Source organism: Leptosomus discolor, chromosome 24 (assembly GCF_034619465.1).
Source record: "Leptosomus discolor isolate bLepDis1 chromosome 24, bLepDis1.hap2, whole genome shotgun sequence".
NCBI lineage: Eukaryota > Metazoa > Chordata > Aves > Leptosomiformes > Leptosomidae > Leptosomus > Leptosomus discolor.
In genome coordinates, this window is record NC_141414.1 from 8,846,161 (window position 1) to 8,863,014 (window position 16,854).

Here is a 16,854-nt window from a genome sequence, read left to right on the forward strand (position 1 = left end):
CCTCTGGGCATGGGGCTGTACCTGCAGTAACAGCCCTGGCATCAGCACAGGCAGAAGGGGCTACCCACAGTGACTGGGGAGCGTGGTGCCATCCTGCATGGCAGAGCTACCTGCTCCCATCTGGCCGAACCTCTCAAGTAACATACGCCTGTACAGTAGAGGGTTCACAGCACCATGGCCTCCCAGAGAGGTGGGTCATGCTCCAGCAAATCTGCCAAGTTCTAAGGTCCCCACACAGAGGGAGGTGCCCACTGTGGTGGGCACTGGAAGGTTGAGCAGCAGCTTCTAGATGGTTTTGCATTCTGTTGTCTCTGGTGGAGTTTGGCTCACACCTGAACAGAAGCAGCAGGAATTGTTTCCTCTTCCTTTTTTGGGCTGAAAAGGCTGCACCCTCCCAGAAACCTTTCCAAAAAGTGTTTGCAACAGAATAGATTTGCAAGAATCACTTCAACAGCCTGGAACAGTCACCACCCAAAAGCAGGAGGCAGGGGGAGCCTGCCCCAAGCCCTTCTGAAGTTCAGCACAGCTGGGGAAAGGAATGGAGGGGTCTGATCCTAGCATGTTTGCTCTAAGCGCTACCACATTTGGAGAAGGGGGATGCTCATGCTCTGCCAGGGAAATGTTCTGAGGGTCTCCACCTCCCTGTGAGCTGGGCAGCATCCACAGCAGAGAAGGTACTTAAGGACCCCAGGAGGGAGCCTAGGCTCACAGAAGTCACATACTGATTCTCCCTGCTGCCCCAGGGCTGAGCACGGCTGCCCTGGCCTCTCTGTATGCCATGCCTTCTCTGCCCTGAGCTTGCAGGCCAGTGGCTGCCTGGCTGCAGCCTCTGGCCCTGTCGGTTTGCTGGCTGGCGTCTCTGAAGTAGCAGGACAGATCCCAAGTTGCTGCAACTTTGCAGGCAGGAAGAAGCTTAAGAGGCTGCCAAGCTGTATGTGGACACAGCCCAGCTGGCAGCAGACACGGACATTTCCCTGGGCAGGCAGATTGCTGTGCTGCCTGAGTTGGTGGGGGGAGGTTGGTCCTGGGGTAAGGCTTGCTGCAGCCAGCAGAGGCTTTCGCAGGGCTTGGAGACCTTTGCAGCAGGGCTGGGGCTGTGACAGGGCTCAAGCAGCACTAGCAGCTCCCAAGGAGCCAACAGAACATGCAGAATGCCTGCTGGCACAGGGAAGGGGAGGCAGGCGGACAATGACACCTACATGCCAGGCCTGCGGGTTGTGGAGGTTCATTGGGGCCAGACTTCATCCCTGGTACTGAGAGGGCCGTTCTGTGCTACGGAAAATGGCTGGCTCCAAAATAGCCCCATTCCTGCCTGGGTCTGACAGAGACCCAGTGGCGCCCAGAAGGCACTGCCAGCTTCTGCGTCAGATTCCTGCTCTTCTATTCCCTAACCAAGTGAAAAATCAGAGCAGCACCCAAATGCCTCCTCTCACCACACAGAGTCCAAAGCCACGCAAGCACTGAAGGGAAGCTTCTGACAACTTAAAACCTGCTGGCCCAGCCCCTCAGCAGGAGGTGCTGAGCTGCCAGACCATTGGTTTGCAATAAATCTAGATTGTAAGAAAGCCCGTTTGATTGCTATGGTTTTATCTTCCGGCAGGTCAGGTACCCGGTGGCTGGTCCCATGGGTGAGGGGCCTCCGCGCGGCAGTCTGGAGGTCCGATACCGCCCAGGGGGGCACGGAGGCGGCCGGTTCGGGCTAGGGCCGGCAGCTCGGGCAGGGTCAGGCTGCCCGCTCCGTGCGCCCCTCGGCTGGCACCCAGCTCGCTGCCCGGTGCAGGGCCTCGCCGACTGCCTCCTCCGTGCCCAACCGTGCGTGCAGGAGCACGCAGACACGCCCCGTAGGCCCGGGACAGCTGGAGCCCGCCGTCCGGTTCTCGGGGCAGCGGGATCACCCCACCCCCGCGGGAGCCCCTCGTGCCGTGCCGTGCCGTGCCGTCCCCGGGGCGGCACCGCCGAGGCAGCACGGCCCGAGCGGTGCTGCTCTGCGCCCCGCGCACGCGCTGGCACCGAGCCCCTTCGCCGCCGCTGTTCGGCGACGCGCGTGACGCGGCTCCGCGGGTCCTGCCCGCAGCTCCCACGGCCGCAGAGCGAGGGAGTGCGCGGGAAGGCGCCGCCCTCCCGGGGGGCGCTCGCCGCTGCCGAGACTACAGCTCCCAGCGCCCCTTGCGGCGGCGCGCGAACCACAGCTCCCGGCAGCCCGTGGGGGGCGCCGGCCGTGCGTGCCTTGCCGCGTCGTGCGTGCCGGTGGAGCAGGCCGCAGCGGCAGGGCCGGGGCCGCGGCGATGCTGGAGGAAGCGGGCGAGGTGCTGGAGTCCGTGCTGAAGGCCTCATGCCTGCCGCTCAGCTTCCTGCTCTTCGTGCCCGCCGTGCTTCTGCTCCTGGGCCCGCCGCCCGCCGCCGAGGCTGCCCACGAGTTCACGGTCTACCGCATGCAGCAGTACGAGCTGGGCGGGCAGCCCTACGGTGAGAGACTGCGCGGCCCCGCCGGGCGGTCTGCGCCAGGCCTCGGTCCTCTGGGAGGGCGAATCCTGGCAGCGGCTCCCTTCAGGGCCGATGGAGCCCTGGGAACAGCCCCGACCCCGGGGAGGAGCCCAGGGAAGGCCGCGAAGCCGCAGGCGGCCCGGGGAGGGCGACCCAGCCCAGGGGAGGCTGCAGGAGAGCTCGGAGGGCCTTGTGAGGCCGCAGGCGGACACTGTCAGCCTGCGTGTTACCGCCCAGTCTCAGCACGAGCAGGAGGGTGCCGAGAGCTCCCACGTGGTGACTTAGAGGTGGCCACGGACCCTGCTGTGTCCTTGTAGGCTCCTATCTGTGGGCTGAACTTGTGTTTCAAATAGTCCAGCTGCAGGCCTCTTGCCTACTGGGGAACTTTATTGTGAGCACAGTTTTGTTCTCTTGCCTTTGACTCCTCTGTTGACAGGTTGATTCTTCTTTGCTCTTCAGTCTCAACAGTGTCTGTTGCTCCAGTGTCTCCGTTTGAGAGTCCTTTCTTTTACAGTTCTTCCTTTATGTTACAGTTGACCTACAGTTCCTCTGTTCTGTTGCTTCCAAGCTGCCGATTGTGCAACACCTTTCTTTGAATCAGAAACACAACCTGTTCTGTGAATCATTGATGTAAACCCTCAGCACCTCCACTCCCTCCCTATACTTGCTAGCTCAGAATCAAGTGTTGTTTCCAAGTCTTCCATAGATATTTTATTCCAGACCAGGGCATGTGTTCTGTCCATGAGTGACTCTTCCGTCTGTTTTGTGGCCTCATTTTCAGACTTATGTCAACAGTCTGGCAGTACAGCCCCACATTCTGCACTGTCCATGAGACTCGGTCTCCAGATCTTTCAGGTCGTCATAAGATCAAACACCAGTAGAAGTTATGAAATGCCAGCTATGCGCGCTTTGTAAATACTACAGGCGCTACTGGTGGCTTCTGAATATGTGAAATTATTTCTTCGCTCTTCCATCACAGTTTTTCAAAATGTGCCCACATCTTGAGACCTCTGTTATTGCGAACCTCACTAGATCTGTGGTAGGCTCTCTTGTGGGGGATGTTAAGCTATCTGTTTTCTTATGTGGTGCTAAATCTGTTGGCAGACTTAATGAGGGCAGCAGGCATGTGTTTCAGCTGGCTTTGACTTTGGTTGCCTGAGTGTTCTCTAGCCAAGTGCTCACAATGTATTTTGGAATAACTCTTGAAAAGCTATACACTTTTTTTAAGGTGCTTGCAATTAACTTTTTGTGTTGTTTTGTTTTCTGGAGCCTTTTAGCTTAGTGGCTTGTGTGTTTATTTGTTCCTTGGGTAGCTGATGTTCCTGCTCCATGTGTGTTCTCAGGCCAGATGTCCTTCAGGATAAAAGCTGTTTGTTGTTCTGGATTCTCATATGCTTTTCCAAAAAGACTGAATAGAGATTGCTGCTGAGCCTGTTCTTACAGGAGGGAGAAGAGTTGTTTGTCGACGTCAGTCATAGAGCAATTTAAGAACAAACTTGGACTTCCTCTAATCCTGTTAGAATAATGTTCTTTAGATTGTAAATTAATGATTATTAAACAGTTACCTGTAGAGAAAGTACAGAAAACCAGCTTGTCTTGCTGTGCTGTCAGAAAATACTGTTGGGTCTGCTCTGCTTAGATGTCAGAGGGTTGTGCAGGAAGCAGAACTCTGGATCCACACTTTGCTATTTTTGCACATCATTGTTTTGGGAATGATGGAGGGATTACCCTCATTATGGATTGTTTTTCTCTGATCGGGGCGGAGGGGGAGAGTGGACTGCTGTTAATACCTGTTTGTCATACAGCATAGGAGCTCTATGTGGAGAATTCAGATCATGTGTTAACTCCATGTCTGGGTGTGTGGCCCTCCCTGGTACTGCAGTGGAAGTACAGATTTTTCTTGTTTAGGTGACTTGACCTTTGATGAGACCAAACTAATGTTAGAGATAAGTTAAGCCAGGTTTAAATCGAGCCTTCAGCCGCGTTTAAATCGAGCCTTCAGCAATTTGGCATAGGCTGAAATCCTTCTGGAGCACCTTGGTCCTTCCCTGGCTGCATGGGAACCCAGTGTGATGAAGTCTTCAATGTAGGTGCCAGATTTACAGAAGAAGAAATTGAATTTGGAGCATTACAAACTGTAAGGTGGATTTGAATGTCTCTGTTGATACAAGATGTCCTTGTGGTCCTGTCTTGGAGAATGCTGGAGCTGCTGGCAAACCTCCAGACTGCTGTTCTACCAAAGGATTGCATTTTCATGTCTGGGGTTTGGTATGCTGAAACTGAGAGTAGGAGAAAGCGAGCAGTTAGAAGCAGCCTGCTCATTTGTCATTTTCTTGGCCACAGAAACATCCCAGTGGGTGAGCTACTACAGCCCTTTGGATGGACATTGGGTAGCCTTGTGTCCTTTCAGAAAGGGGTTCTGCACAGCTTGCATCCTCTGCTTGCAGGCATGATCCTACAGCTGGAGGATGCAGTAGGCTGCATAGAAAGAGGCCAGGCTTTCTCCAGCTGTATTGCTGTCTGCAGGTGTTAGGTGAGGTGAGCAAACAGCTAGCCTGTGTGGTTGTGATGGGGAAGAAGACTGGAAGGTGGTTGAGGCTGTGTAGTGCTGGAATTAGGGGAGCCTGGCAGGACATGGCTGCACAGATGTTGCTCTGACAGATACAAGGAAGAAGCAGAGATCTCTGTTCTGTCTTGGACGAGGGGGAAGAGACAAGCTTAGCTTTCTGCAGGTCCCGGCTGCTCTAAAGTTCATCAGACTGTCACCAAGACTGTTCTGAGAAGGGGCTAGGCTCAAGCGAAGGGCATGTGATGCAATCACTTGCAGAACCTCTTGCTGTCCTCTCCTCAACAGGCACCAGGAGCGCAGTGCTTAACACAGAAGCCCGCACTGTAGAAGCGGACGTCCTGAGCCGCCGCTGCGTCATGATGCGGCTGGTGGATTTCTCTTACGAGCAGTACCAGAAGGCTCTTCGCCAGTCAGCTGGGGCTGTGGTGATCATCTTGCCGCGGTCTATCTCTTCTGTCCCACAGGATGTTGTAAGGGTAAAAAACCCCCAAAAATGTTCCCTTTCTTTTCTAATGGGAGATGTATTTGAGAGGGAGAGAGGCTTGGTTTGCTGCAGGACTGAAAGCTCCTGTTGTAATACACAACATCATATTCTAATTTCAAAACTTACTTTCTCTGCTTTGGTTGGTAATTTTTTTCTGCCCTCTGGCATGTTTAGCAGATGCTAAGTTTGTGTTTCACTTGAATCCTCAGCAATTCATGGAGATAGAGCCGGAAATGCTTGCTATGGAAACCATTGTGCCAGTCTACTTTGCAGTGGAAGATGAAGAGCTGCTGTCTATCTATGAACAAACGCGGGCTGCTTCTGCATCGCAGGGTTCTGCCTCGGCTGCAGAAGGCGAGTTCTAATAAGTGGGGGAAAGGTTTAGAGGAAGACAGGCCTGATCCCAACTCTGGGAACAGTCTGCTGTGTCATACGCACCACAAACCAGTGTCCTGTTGCCTTCATGTTTATTCCATCTGTGTTAAAGTGCTTTGAGATTTAATGGAAGAAAAACATAGTGTAAAAGAGAGTATTTCTTGACTATATTTGGAAATACTGTTGCATGGAGTTGAGGTCTCAGCTTCACACTGTTGCAAGTAAGATTAGAAAGCAAAACTCAGGTTAAAATCAAGATTGGCGATGTTAAGTTAATGCAGTGTATTGGTGGAATCTGAAGCTTTTTGTCTGACCACAAGCCAGTTCAGTGCTTCCATGTATTCTCCTGCAAATAACTTTACTATCTTACTGACCCGCTGCTCATGAATAACTTTAGGACTGCTGGAGAAAAGTTTTTATTTTAGCCAGCTAAAAATACTGGGATTTAATGACAGAATGAAAATGCCTGGTCACCAGGATTCCATGCCAATGCGTAAACAGAAGCAACAAGTGAGAGGGCTTGAACAGTTTAAAGCTGGTCTCTCCAAAGCTCAGTTAGCCAGGGAAATAAAGGGATGAAACTTACCCAGGTGTACTTTTTTGTTGTTGTTCTAGTTCTGCTGCACACAGCAACTGCCAATGGCTTCCAGATGGTGACCAGCGGGGCTCAAAGCAAAGCCATCAATGACTGGCTCATACCCAGCGTGGAGGTGAGTTGTATATAGGTTCAAACTGGCAACATTGATGGGGATGCCTTCTGTTATTGGGATTTCGTCAGACATTTGGCCTAATATGGGGAGTCTCGGCCAGGTAAGTATCCTCGGAACTGAGGCCACTGTAGACTTGATACGCATGTAAAAGTCAGGCTGTCTTTGTCCAGGCACACAAGAGGCGGTGCTGAGTGACACTGATCTCTTTACAGGGAAGGCTAACAGGGCTGGGTGGAGAAGACCTGCCCACTGTTGTGATAGTTGCCCACTATGATTCTTTTGGAGTGGCTCCAGTGAGTATTCTTTCTGTTCTTGTCTGTGTCTTCCTGTCTTTTTTCCCCCATGTGGCCTCTGCCCCTCTGTTTTTTTTTCTTGGCCTTAAAAGACTTGGGGAAGTTATAAGCAGAGCATGGTGGTGTGCTGTCTTGAAGGCTGTTCTGGTACGTGAGAATAAGTGTAGTATTGTCACCTCATCTCTGTCCCACTTCATCCTGCAGTGGCTGTCACATGGTGCTGACTCCAATGGCAGTGGTATCTCAGTGCTGCTGGAACTAGCCAGGCTGTTTTCCCGGCTCTACACCTACAGACGTACCCATGCTGGGTAAGAAACTGCCCTAGTCTTGGTTGCATGTGTGTAGCTGAGATCAGGTAAGAAGGGCCTTTGCTCCAGATCTGTAGAGTGTTACAAGCAGTCCCTTACTTCCTTTGGTCTGTTTTGTTTCCCTCTGAGTACAGCTGCTGTTAATGACCAAGCTCCTTCCTTTGGTTTCTTTGCTGTAGCTCTGCTCAAGGTTGAGGACAGGTGGAGGGAATGATGTGGAAAGCCGATTCCATCCTTGAGCAATGGGAACTCCCCCCTTTTACCCCATCCTGCCATTACCTTAGTATGTGGCATGTAGGAAGAGTTTGTTAATGAACAGTTTGCCTTGAATGTCAGATGCTAGCTGTTGCGATTTCACCACTCCTCCAAGGCTGAGGAAGGGAGTTCTGTAGCCATGGAGTGTAGCATGCTAACACTTTTCTGGCTTCTTTGATGGGCAGGTATAACTTGCTGTTCTTTGCATCTGGAGGTGGCAAGTTTAATTATCAAGGAACCAAGCGGTGGCTGGAAGACAATTTGGACCACACCGGTGAGAAAGAGGCTGGCATTCCAGCATGTTCTGTGGCAAGGCCTCTGTTAGTACGATTGTGTTAAGTGTCTAGTATGTCAGCCCTCCTGTGGGAATCTCCTTGCATGGGCCTTGCTTTTTTTGAATGGAAATGCCAGCACAAAGCGCGGCAATAAAGGTTTGGATTTTTCTGTTCCAGATTCCAGCCTGCTGCAGGACAATGTAGCATTTGTTCTCTGCCTTGATACCCTGGGCCGAGGCAATAGCCTTCATCTCCATGTCTCGAAGCCTCCCAAGGAGGGGACCTTGCAGCACGCATTTCTGAGAGAACTGGAGATGGTAATGGAAAGATTTTAAGTAGATGGAACTTGAGACTTATGGTGAGGAGCTGCAGCTCTCCAAGAGAGGAAGGAAGGAAGATGTGAAGAAAGGGTTGCCATTGACATATTTCATGTATTGTTTACGGTCATTTGATTTGAAGTGCAGACAAATCTTCATGCCACAGTCCCAAATGAAGCAGACTAGATCATTTTCTACTGCACTTCGTTATGGCTTGTTGCTTGCAAAAGCTACCCTGTAGTGACATCAAAACCACTTTTTTGACATTAAACCAGCTTTTTAAAGGCAGCAACTGCACCTTACTTAAGGTGGAAGGGTATTTACCTTCTGGAACACAAAAAAAAAAAAGGGTCTAGGTGGACTGGGCAGTGTGAGATGGCACTATGTGGTGGGCAGCATGACACCCTGGATGGCTTGTCCTTTCCCTCAGGTTGTTGCCAGCCAGTTCCCAGAGGTGAAGTTTTCCATGGTGCACAAGAAGATAAACTTGGCTGAGGACATGCTGGCATGGGAGCATGAGCGTTTTGCAATCCGACGCTTGCCAGCGTTCACCGTCTCCCATCTGGAGAGCCACCGGGACAGCCTGCGTAACAGCATCATGGATAGGAGGTTAGAGGCCTTAAGGAAGGCTGCTGTTGAAATCCAGCCTGTAACCACACATGGGCCTCATGACTGCTTGTGGTGTTCTGATGGTCAGAGGATGGGTGAAAAAACACTGAGAATTGGGCTCTGGATTCAGGCTTATGCTCGATGCAGTGAAAAAGGGTGGTTTCTAGAGGAAGCTGATCCCATTGACAAGTCCATAAACCCCTCTTTTGCTTTAGGGCACGAATAGACACTAAGGCACTAACCAGGAATACTAGGATCATTGCTGAGGCTTTGACAAGGGTCATCTACAACCTAACGGACAAGGTAAGAGCTGCCCATCGTGCAGTGCTAGCCAGAATTGGCCTGCCCAAGCACGCTTGCTCTCGCCGATAGCCTGGGGGATTTTTTTTTTGCCTTGCAGGGAGCACCTGCAGATCTGCAGATCTTCACAGATCAGATGGTGAGCACAGTGCATTTTTGTAACCTGTGGGAAGAAAGAAGAGTCTGGGAGAGAGGTCTGGTCTCAGCATATGTGTGGTTGACTCGCTTTCTTTGGTGGTATTTTTCTGCAGCAGATCCAGCAGGAGCAGCTAGAATCAGTGATGGACTGGCTGAGCAGTCAGCCCAGGGCTGCCCAGCTGATTGATAAAGACAGCACCTTCCTCAACACCTTAGAATATTATATGAGTCGCTACCTGAAGGATGTCAAACAGCATCATGTAAAGGCAGACAAACGGTAAGAAAAGAGATGAAAGAACCAGCCAGGGCATGCAAACTGGCTTCCCCCTCCAATTAATTTTGTCTCTGCGCTGCAGCTTTTCTGCCTTCTTGGCATGTAGCTGGAAGTGATTGCTCTTTTCTGCTCTCCTGTCAGTTTTGGTTCATGCTTTCTTCTCCCAGAGAAAGCTCTTTACTGCTCCTCACAGCACAGTAACAAGTCCCAGCAGCTCCCTCTGTCTGAAGAGCTTGTCTTTTCACTATTTTGGTTCCATCCTTCCCAGTCTGAGTGCTGCTTGTCTCTGAATGCAGGAGAAGACCAAGGTCCCGTAGAAAGCTTTCATTAATGGCGAAAAGACAGCTTCCGTCCTGTCTAACCTGCTTGGGTTGAAACAGCTTATTGACTCCAGTGAGGCATCTTCCAGGTGCCTCTTTCTGAGACAACTGAACAGCATGTGTTCCGAATTGTATCCTTACACTTCTGAGTATAGGAAAAGAAAGCCTTGACAACTAAAATCAGTTCAAAACTGGTATGCAAGGTGGTCATCTTGACCTGTCTCTGGTTTGATGAAGTCTAGGAACAGAGGTCTGGGCTGTCCTTACTGCAGCATCAAGAAGTTTAATACAACCTGAAGAATTTCTTCTTTTCACAGGGACCCTGAGTTTGTTTTCTATGACCAGCTGAAACAGGTGATGAATGCATACAGGTATGGAATCCCAATGGACATGTTGGGCTATTGTCTCACTCTTGACAGCTGCTGTAGCAGTTTCATGTGTTCTTTCTTTATTGCAGGGTCAAGCCAGCAATCTTTGACCTGCTTCTGGCTGTCTGTATCGCAGCCTACCTTGGTGTTGCCTATGTTGCAGTGCAGGTAAGAGAAGAGAAGTAGGAGAGGTATTATTTTCCTCGTAAATCATGTTAGCTACAGGAATTGGTGCTCACACAGTTCCAGCACCAAAGTTGGAACACTCTAAAAGTAGTAATCCAAATGGCTGGCTGTTGTGATGTGTTTGTTTTTGAGTATCACAGTTGGCTGTGCTGAAGGCAATCTCTTGCAAACTGTTTTACACAGCTCCTTCTCTTGGTCAAGGACATACACTTGTTTAGCTGTTTTGGCTCTGTAACAGCTTCAGACTGAAACTTCTCAAGGTAACTAAAATCTGCTGTAATGTTAAAGGTTTGCAGCTTGTAGTAAGTTAGGAATTTCAGGAGGTCCTTCTAGTGTCTGAACTTGGAATGCAGCTTAGAAATGCATCTTCAGGGTTTCTGTTTTGTTTTTTGTTTTTTGTTTTTGTTTTCAGTGAAACCATAAATACATCTGGTGTCCATACTCCTGGAAACATGATACCCTATGCCTTGGCCAGCCAGCTTAAATTTAGTGATTTTGTTTAGGTGTTAACAAAGCCACTTGTGAGCTAGGCTTCTGATCCTGGCTGAGTTCTCTGAGGAACATGAATGAAAAGGAAGCATTTTAGGTCAATCTAAATTTTGAGCTATTGATGTTATTATGTTATGTTTTATTATTTGTTTGGGGAAACAACAAGCATTTAAAAATCCGATGTACTGACATAAACAGGAGGGAAAACATATACTTTGATTTCTGTCAGCTATCTTTATTACGTTTGTCATTACAAATTATTTGAAGCCGGGATCATCTTATATCTGTCAAATATCCAAAGCAGCTGTTATCAGATCAAAATGCAATTAATCAAAAAGAGGAATTAAGTGAATTTCTAAGTCAGTGGTGAAATGATGAAAGGGAAGATCCAGTTAAAGGATGTTGAACTACTGGGAATCTGTGTTCACATGGTTCATTTTTACATTGCTGAAACTGCTAGCAGCAGTGTTTCTGTAGCAATCACTATCATGCATGTGTTGAAATCTGAAGGTTTCTCCTCCCCTTCAGAAGGAAGAGAATTGCACTAAAAAAGTAAAATCTTTAACAAGTTTTTGCATCTTCACAATGGAGAAGATGCAGGCCTGCACAAACACTTCTGGAAGCCATCACTTTCTGTACGACCTCAAGTAACTGGCTTCATTGTAATAATTCCTCCTAATTCACCAAGTCCCACTGTATGTTCAGGATGAGAGTGCTAGTGGATGATCTAAACAAGGTACTGCGTTTGCACATTAGTATTGTTTTAAGCCTTCTAGTAAGTTTTCCCTCTGTGTAGAACACAGTCATTTTATTAGAATTCATAAGGACTCAAGTTTACTTATTTTCCTTCTGTTTCCAGCACTTTGGTCTCCTTTACAAGATGATACAGAGATTATCCCTTAAAACCAAGCAACAGTGAAGCAATGAGTCATCACCCACACAGCAGCACTGAGCCATCGGTGAGCCCATCAGGAACCTTCTGCTTTCCATTGAATCCTGCTGTTTCTCTGTCTCCGCTACTCTGTAGAGGGGAGGAAGGCAGAAAGAAAATGAAATGTTAACCCTTGTGCACCTTTTCAGTGCTTTTCTTCACCTTCTTTCCCTGACTCACACCATGTCTGTTTTCCTTTGTTTTTTTGGTGAGGGAGAGGCTCAGAGACTTCAGTAGTTTAAACACTGAGCAGCTGATTCTGAGCAGCTTCTATTGAGTGTAAAACCAAGTCCAGCAACTTCACGGACACATGTGCCATACAGCCAACTTGGAAACTGAAACTACAGAGTAAAGTGACATGTTATCTCTGCCCAGCAAACAAGGACTCAGAACAGTTGATTAAAAGAAAAAAAAGTGCACATGCAAATTAAAGAGAATACTAGTAGCAAGTTTTCTTATGGCACCTCTTTAAGTTCACTGCCTGGCTTTAGGAAGGTGTCTGCAGCAAGCATCCTCTTGCATTTTGTTTAGACTGTGCAATAACTCGTTCCCTTTCAGGAGGTGCACTATAAAGGATCTTGACTGTTATTGACAGAACGAGGAAAGATTGTTGAAACGGGTTCCTTGCATTAGGGTTCTTACCAGGACAGGATCTCTCCTGTCTCTATGGGAGGATGCATTTTGCTGTGTACTTGATTTCTCTTAAAGCTTACGGTCCTTGAAGAGTTTGTGGCTGCCGCCACTCTGTGCCAAACTCTTGCTTGGTTTTAAGGGGTGTTCTACAATCCCAGCTGCTGCAGGATCGTATTCTGTGCTGTTCCATTTATTTAAACAGGCTTGTTATATGAATAGCAAGAGCAGCTCAGTTCTGCCGAACTCTGGTCTGTAATCCCTTCAATCTTCATTTCCTCAGTTTTCGCTTCCAGATGGGTTCTGGCTTTTGGGGTGTTTTCCCATGTTCACCTGCATCTCAGGGTCTCAATGCACATTTTTCAGCTCTGTTATTTCTGGAAACACTGTTCCTGGCCTGCATATAAGAGCAAGTTCATTAAGTGCTTGCTGCTGTCCTTTCACGTGCTGTCTCTAGTTTGTATGAAGGGAGGCAGGTCACTTAGCCATTAAAAAGCGAAACAAAACAGCAAATGAAGTTTTAGGGATGTCATTTTAAACATGACTGTTTCTAAGCCTGTACCTAAGAGAGTGTATCTTGGAACACACGCTTTCTATTACTTTTATCCTTGAGCAAGCCTTATTTTTAGTTTGCTGATGCTTCTGGATGGAGAGAGTTATATAGTTGCCAAAAATAGTTGCCAGTGCTGTGCAAAAATCAGGAGGGCCAGCTAACCAGTTGCTCAGGCATTGTCATCATCTTAAGTTTAAGTCTTTTCTGAATTCCACCATCCAAGGTAATCAGGATACTTGTCACCACTTTCTGGTGAGAGCTGAATGCGAGAGCTGAATGCCCTTTCTTAGCAGAGTTGCACTTTGTTTACCCTCAAGTTCTTCTGGAAAATATATCAAGATACTGACTACAAGTCCGAGGCTAGTTGCTGTTCTAGAAGATGTCCTGATTGAATACTGCTGTCGTGCCACTCAGCAATGTTGGAGTCCTTTCTGTAACTTCTTCTATGCACACGAGGGCTCTTCATAGGCCATGGTGACTACCTTTTTTAAAAAATGACTACTTGTATTTAAAATAGCATCTTTTATAGGGGCTGAAAAGCTCTTGTGGGTTTGAATGAAGGTGTACCCTTTTTTTGTATGCAAGGAAAAATTTAAGCTGTGCATCCTTGTCTGCGCTACAGCTGCTGCGTGTGCGCTTGTTAGAAAAGGGGTCATTGTGGCTAGTCACTGTCCTTGTCCTTTGGATGGGGACCAAAGCACTGATTTCCATCCCTCTCAGTTTCACTGTAGTCTCTTCTTGGAGTACCCTTAACCCGTGATGTGTGCTTTCTGCTACTGTAAATGTGTCGCAACTTGTTCTTTAAAGGGTCTTTTCCAGGAGAGCCTGCTGATGTCAGTGGCTCACGGTAATATCAGCAGGTGGCATGGTACCAAGCACTCCTGAAAGATGAGCCCTGTGGAGAAACTTGCCTTTTTCTGATCTTTTGAGTGCTTATTTAAAATAAGTCTCTGCATGCATGAAGTGTTTGTGACACTCCTCTGCCAAATGAATTTATAAGGAGTTCAGAAACTGCTGGAGTGGCTGGAAGATGAGCCTTGATTGTTTTTTGCTGGCTTTTATGCTCTGAGACTACTATGCTGTCGGAACATGCGTGCTCTGGACTGTAGGTTCAGAACATGCATGGCACAGTGGCTATCTGAAGAACTTCTCTGTAGGTTCTGAATATCTGGAAGTGGTTTCAGAGGCCTTCAGCTGCATCATACATTCCTAGTGTGTTACACTTGGAGAGGGGGTGTTCCCCCTGATCCAGCAGATTATTTAACCAAGCTTAATGAAACTTTTACTTCACTGAGGAATAATAGAAAAAACCCACATTATTAGTAATCCTGCTGCAGCTTGACATGATGCATATAGAATTTGCAAGTAGTGGGCAAAAGAGAACAGAACAGGCCCGGAGCATTCTTCTTTGCTGTGGAGACTGTCCACCTTCATTCTTCCAGATGAGAAGCTCAAAGTTCAGAGTCAAAAACTTCCACCAAGGCAACCCAGCGTGATTGCAGCTGTGTCCCTGTCAAAGTCGAGGCATTAAAGCAAACACTTCAGCTCCTTGTGGCCTCAGCTGCTAACACTCCTGATGCAGTGCTGGCAGTCAGTGGCAGCTCTCTAAAGGGAAGGTGGATAGAGGTAAATGAGGAGAGTTAAGAAACCTGAAGGGCAATTGGGATAGTACATCACTCTCTCCCACACAAGGATAATTTCTCCTATAATATGGATGCATTTTGTGTATCATGAGCTAGCTGCCATAGAAAGTAGTTCTTACTACAGAGAAGGGTTTATGCTTTTGATCAAAGTGCATGTGCAATGAAACACTATATACTCCAATCTGAGATAGTCAGATTCCGACTTTCTCATTGCTGGAACAGAGTGCCCATCCTGGGAGTGAACTTGGTTCCCACATTGCTGTTTCCTTCAGGAAGCTGACAGAGAAGCTTGTAAATAGACCCTGCTATTCTGTTAGGTTTTGAAAAAAGAAGAAAAATGGTGCTGCAGCATAATCTAATCAGTACTGTCACCAATGCAACATGTGAAGGCAGGAAATCCGGTAGTGGTTCTGGTAAAATAAAAGTTCTCCATAACATTGCAGAAGAGCTCTATGTAGCTGATGCTTGTTGCCCCTATTTCTACCTGTCCTTTTTAGCAGGAGTTGGCCTGGCCTGGAAGGAAGAAGCATGGAAAGCAACTGTCCACATACACACAAGTTGATGTTTCTAGCCATAAAACAATTTTCTTTGTTATCTGTCTGGCTTTACCTGTTGTCCTGGTGTTGTCAAAGTCTGCAGCTCACAAAAATCTGGTTTTCCAACAGGGTTTAAGTGCTGAAGCTGTTTGTTCCTTCTGTCCACTCCCACCCACACAGGCATTAATGGGGATTGTACACAAGTAGTTTGGACTGTTGTAGCTGATCTCCCAAATAAGAGAGGGTGGTTCATCGTTATGAAATAAGTATGCTGTGCAATATGAACTCCACCCTTGTACTCAGCGCTAAGAGGAAGGACCCTGAAGCCAAAATGAAAGTAGGTAGCCCACTGCCTGTGGCAGTCACCACAATCTATTTAGACGTTCAATACCACAGATACCCAAAATTGTTGTGGGGCTTGCTTTTGGGGTTTTTTTTTGTTTATTTGTTTGTTTCTTTTAAATCATGCTGTCTCATGTTCATACCACAAGCCAAAATACCGAGCTTCTCTTGCACCTTGTGGCCAAGTTGGGTTTTACATTTAAGAGCCATTCAGTCTGGACTTACCGATCTGAAATGATGGGGGCGCTACTATACGTCTCGGTAAACTGGGCCTCTGGGTACCCAAGTGTGGGCTCCTGCTTGCTTACTTTGATCCGTTTAGTTTCCATTTGTAGTTATTGGTTAGCAGAGCTTCAATATCTGGAATACTTGCAGCTCAGGAAAAAAAGTTGATTTATCTAGCAATGTTAACTCAATTATTTATCTCTTGTGTGTCCTAAAGAACAAATGTATATTGAGGTGAATATTTAAAAGCTAATAGAAAATTCAATGCAGTTGATTTACATTTTTTTTCTGACTAATGTAATAATATTTAAGTATTTTAACATTTTTCATTTCCTTATTTGTTTGTCCCTTTTTCCCTTGGAAAAATAAACCAAGTGAGTAGGTTTGAACAGATTTGTTGGAGAACTATTTGCTGCTGGAAGCTCAAAACCCTGGACTCTCCTTGCATTATTTCAAGGAGTAGACCCCCTGAAAAAAAGGGAGAAAATGCATGTGTTTGAGAGCTTACATCATCCCTTCTATGTAAGCAAAAGTAAAACAGTATGACAGAAAACATTTACAGACCCTGAGCAAGATTCCAGCACCTTGAGGTGAGCAAATTCCCATTTATTCAAAGGGTTCATGCCCGTTTGAAGCAATGAAAGTCTCCATGCAAGACAGCTTCAATATTGTGAAAAACTGGCTACCTGAGAAGCCAACACAGTGTGTGCTAGAGGTCGATTGTTGTGCCTCTGTTGGTACCAAATGACTTTTGAACACTTACAAACTATTTGTTCATTCAAATTATAAACACTGCAAGAGATCTGCTCCCTGAGCACGAGTCAGTCCAGGGCTTACAAACCACAGCTGTTGGAGCTGCAGAGTGGGAAACTGCCCTAAACACTACAGAAGGGGAAAGACAGAGGTTGTACTTTCCTTCTGCCTCCTCCTAACGGCCGAGTATCTCAGGGGCCCTCCTTGGCAAGACCGACCTTCCAAGCATCAGCTACCCCCTTTCCACACGTGCTGCGGGGGTGCACGAAGCCGGGTCTCGATTCATGCCTCGCCCAGCCGGGCTGGCAGAGACCGGGCCTTCTGCGGTGGGGTCCTGCAGCCACGGGGTGAGTCTGCCAGGTCCCGGGAATACCCTCTGCTTCATCCCCGGGGTTCGCTGCCAGGCTGGTTCCGACGCGGCTGGAGCGTGCCCCAGTGCCCGCCGGCAGTGGAGCCGCACCCGCCCCGGGCCGGGCCGGCGGCGGTC

General features: G+C 48.0%; 1 protein-coding gene across 3 annotated transcripts; it reads left to right on the forward strand.

Moving 5' to 3' along the window:
* Nucleotides 1–2,285: 2,285 nt before the first annotated feature.
* NCLN (nicalin) lies at nucleotides 2,286–15,901 on the forward strand. Of its 3 annotated transcripts, XM_086477395.1 has the most exons (16): nucleotides 2,286–2,466; nucleotides 5,339–5,529; nucleotides 5,747–5,891; nucleotides 6,528–6,622; nucleotides 6,835–6,915; nucleotides 7,120–7,223; nucleotides 7,664–7,752; nucleotides 7,931–8,070; nucleotides 8,501–8,679; nucleotides 8,895–8,982; nucleotides 9,080–9,118; nucleotides 9,231–9,394; nucleotides 10,029–10,082; nucleotides 10,169–10,247; nucleotides 11,614–11,713; nucleotides 15,177–15,901. In XM_086477395.1, exons 1-15 carry the CDS (start codon nucleotides 2,286–2,288, stop codon nucleotides 11,671–11,673), a joined length of 1,689 nt encoding a protein of 562 aa, XP_086333521.1. In that variant the 3' UTR covers nucleotides 11,674–11,713; nucleotides 15,177–15,901. The 3 variants fall into 3 exon arrangements, with proteins under 3 accessions (XP_086333521.1, XP_009945420.2, XP_086333522.1); XM_009947118.2 differs by lacking the exon at nucleotides 15,177–15,901 and having other exon boundaries at nucleotides 11,614–12,134; XM_086477396.1 differs by lacking the exon at nucleotides 15,177–15,901 and having other exon boundaries at nucleotides 9,234–9,394; nucleotides 11,614–12,134.
* Nucleotides 15,902–16,854: the final 953 nt, after the last annotated feature.

Coding starts and splice junctions, on each gene's coding strand:
- NCLN (XM_086477395.1), top strand. CDS start 2,286: ATGCTGGAGGAAGCGGGCGAGGTGCTGGAGTCCGTGCTGAAGGCCTCA. Junction 6,916..7,119: donor ATTCTTTTGGAGTGGCTCCA/GTGAGTATTCTT, acceptor TTCATCCTGCAG/TGGCTGTCACATGGTGCTGA. Junction 10,083..10,168: donor CAGGTGATGAATGCATACAG/GTATGGAATCCC, acceptor TCTTTATTGCAG/GGTCAAGCCAGCAATCTTTG.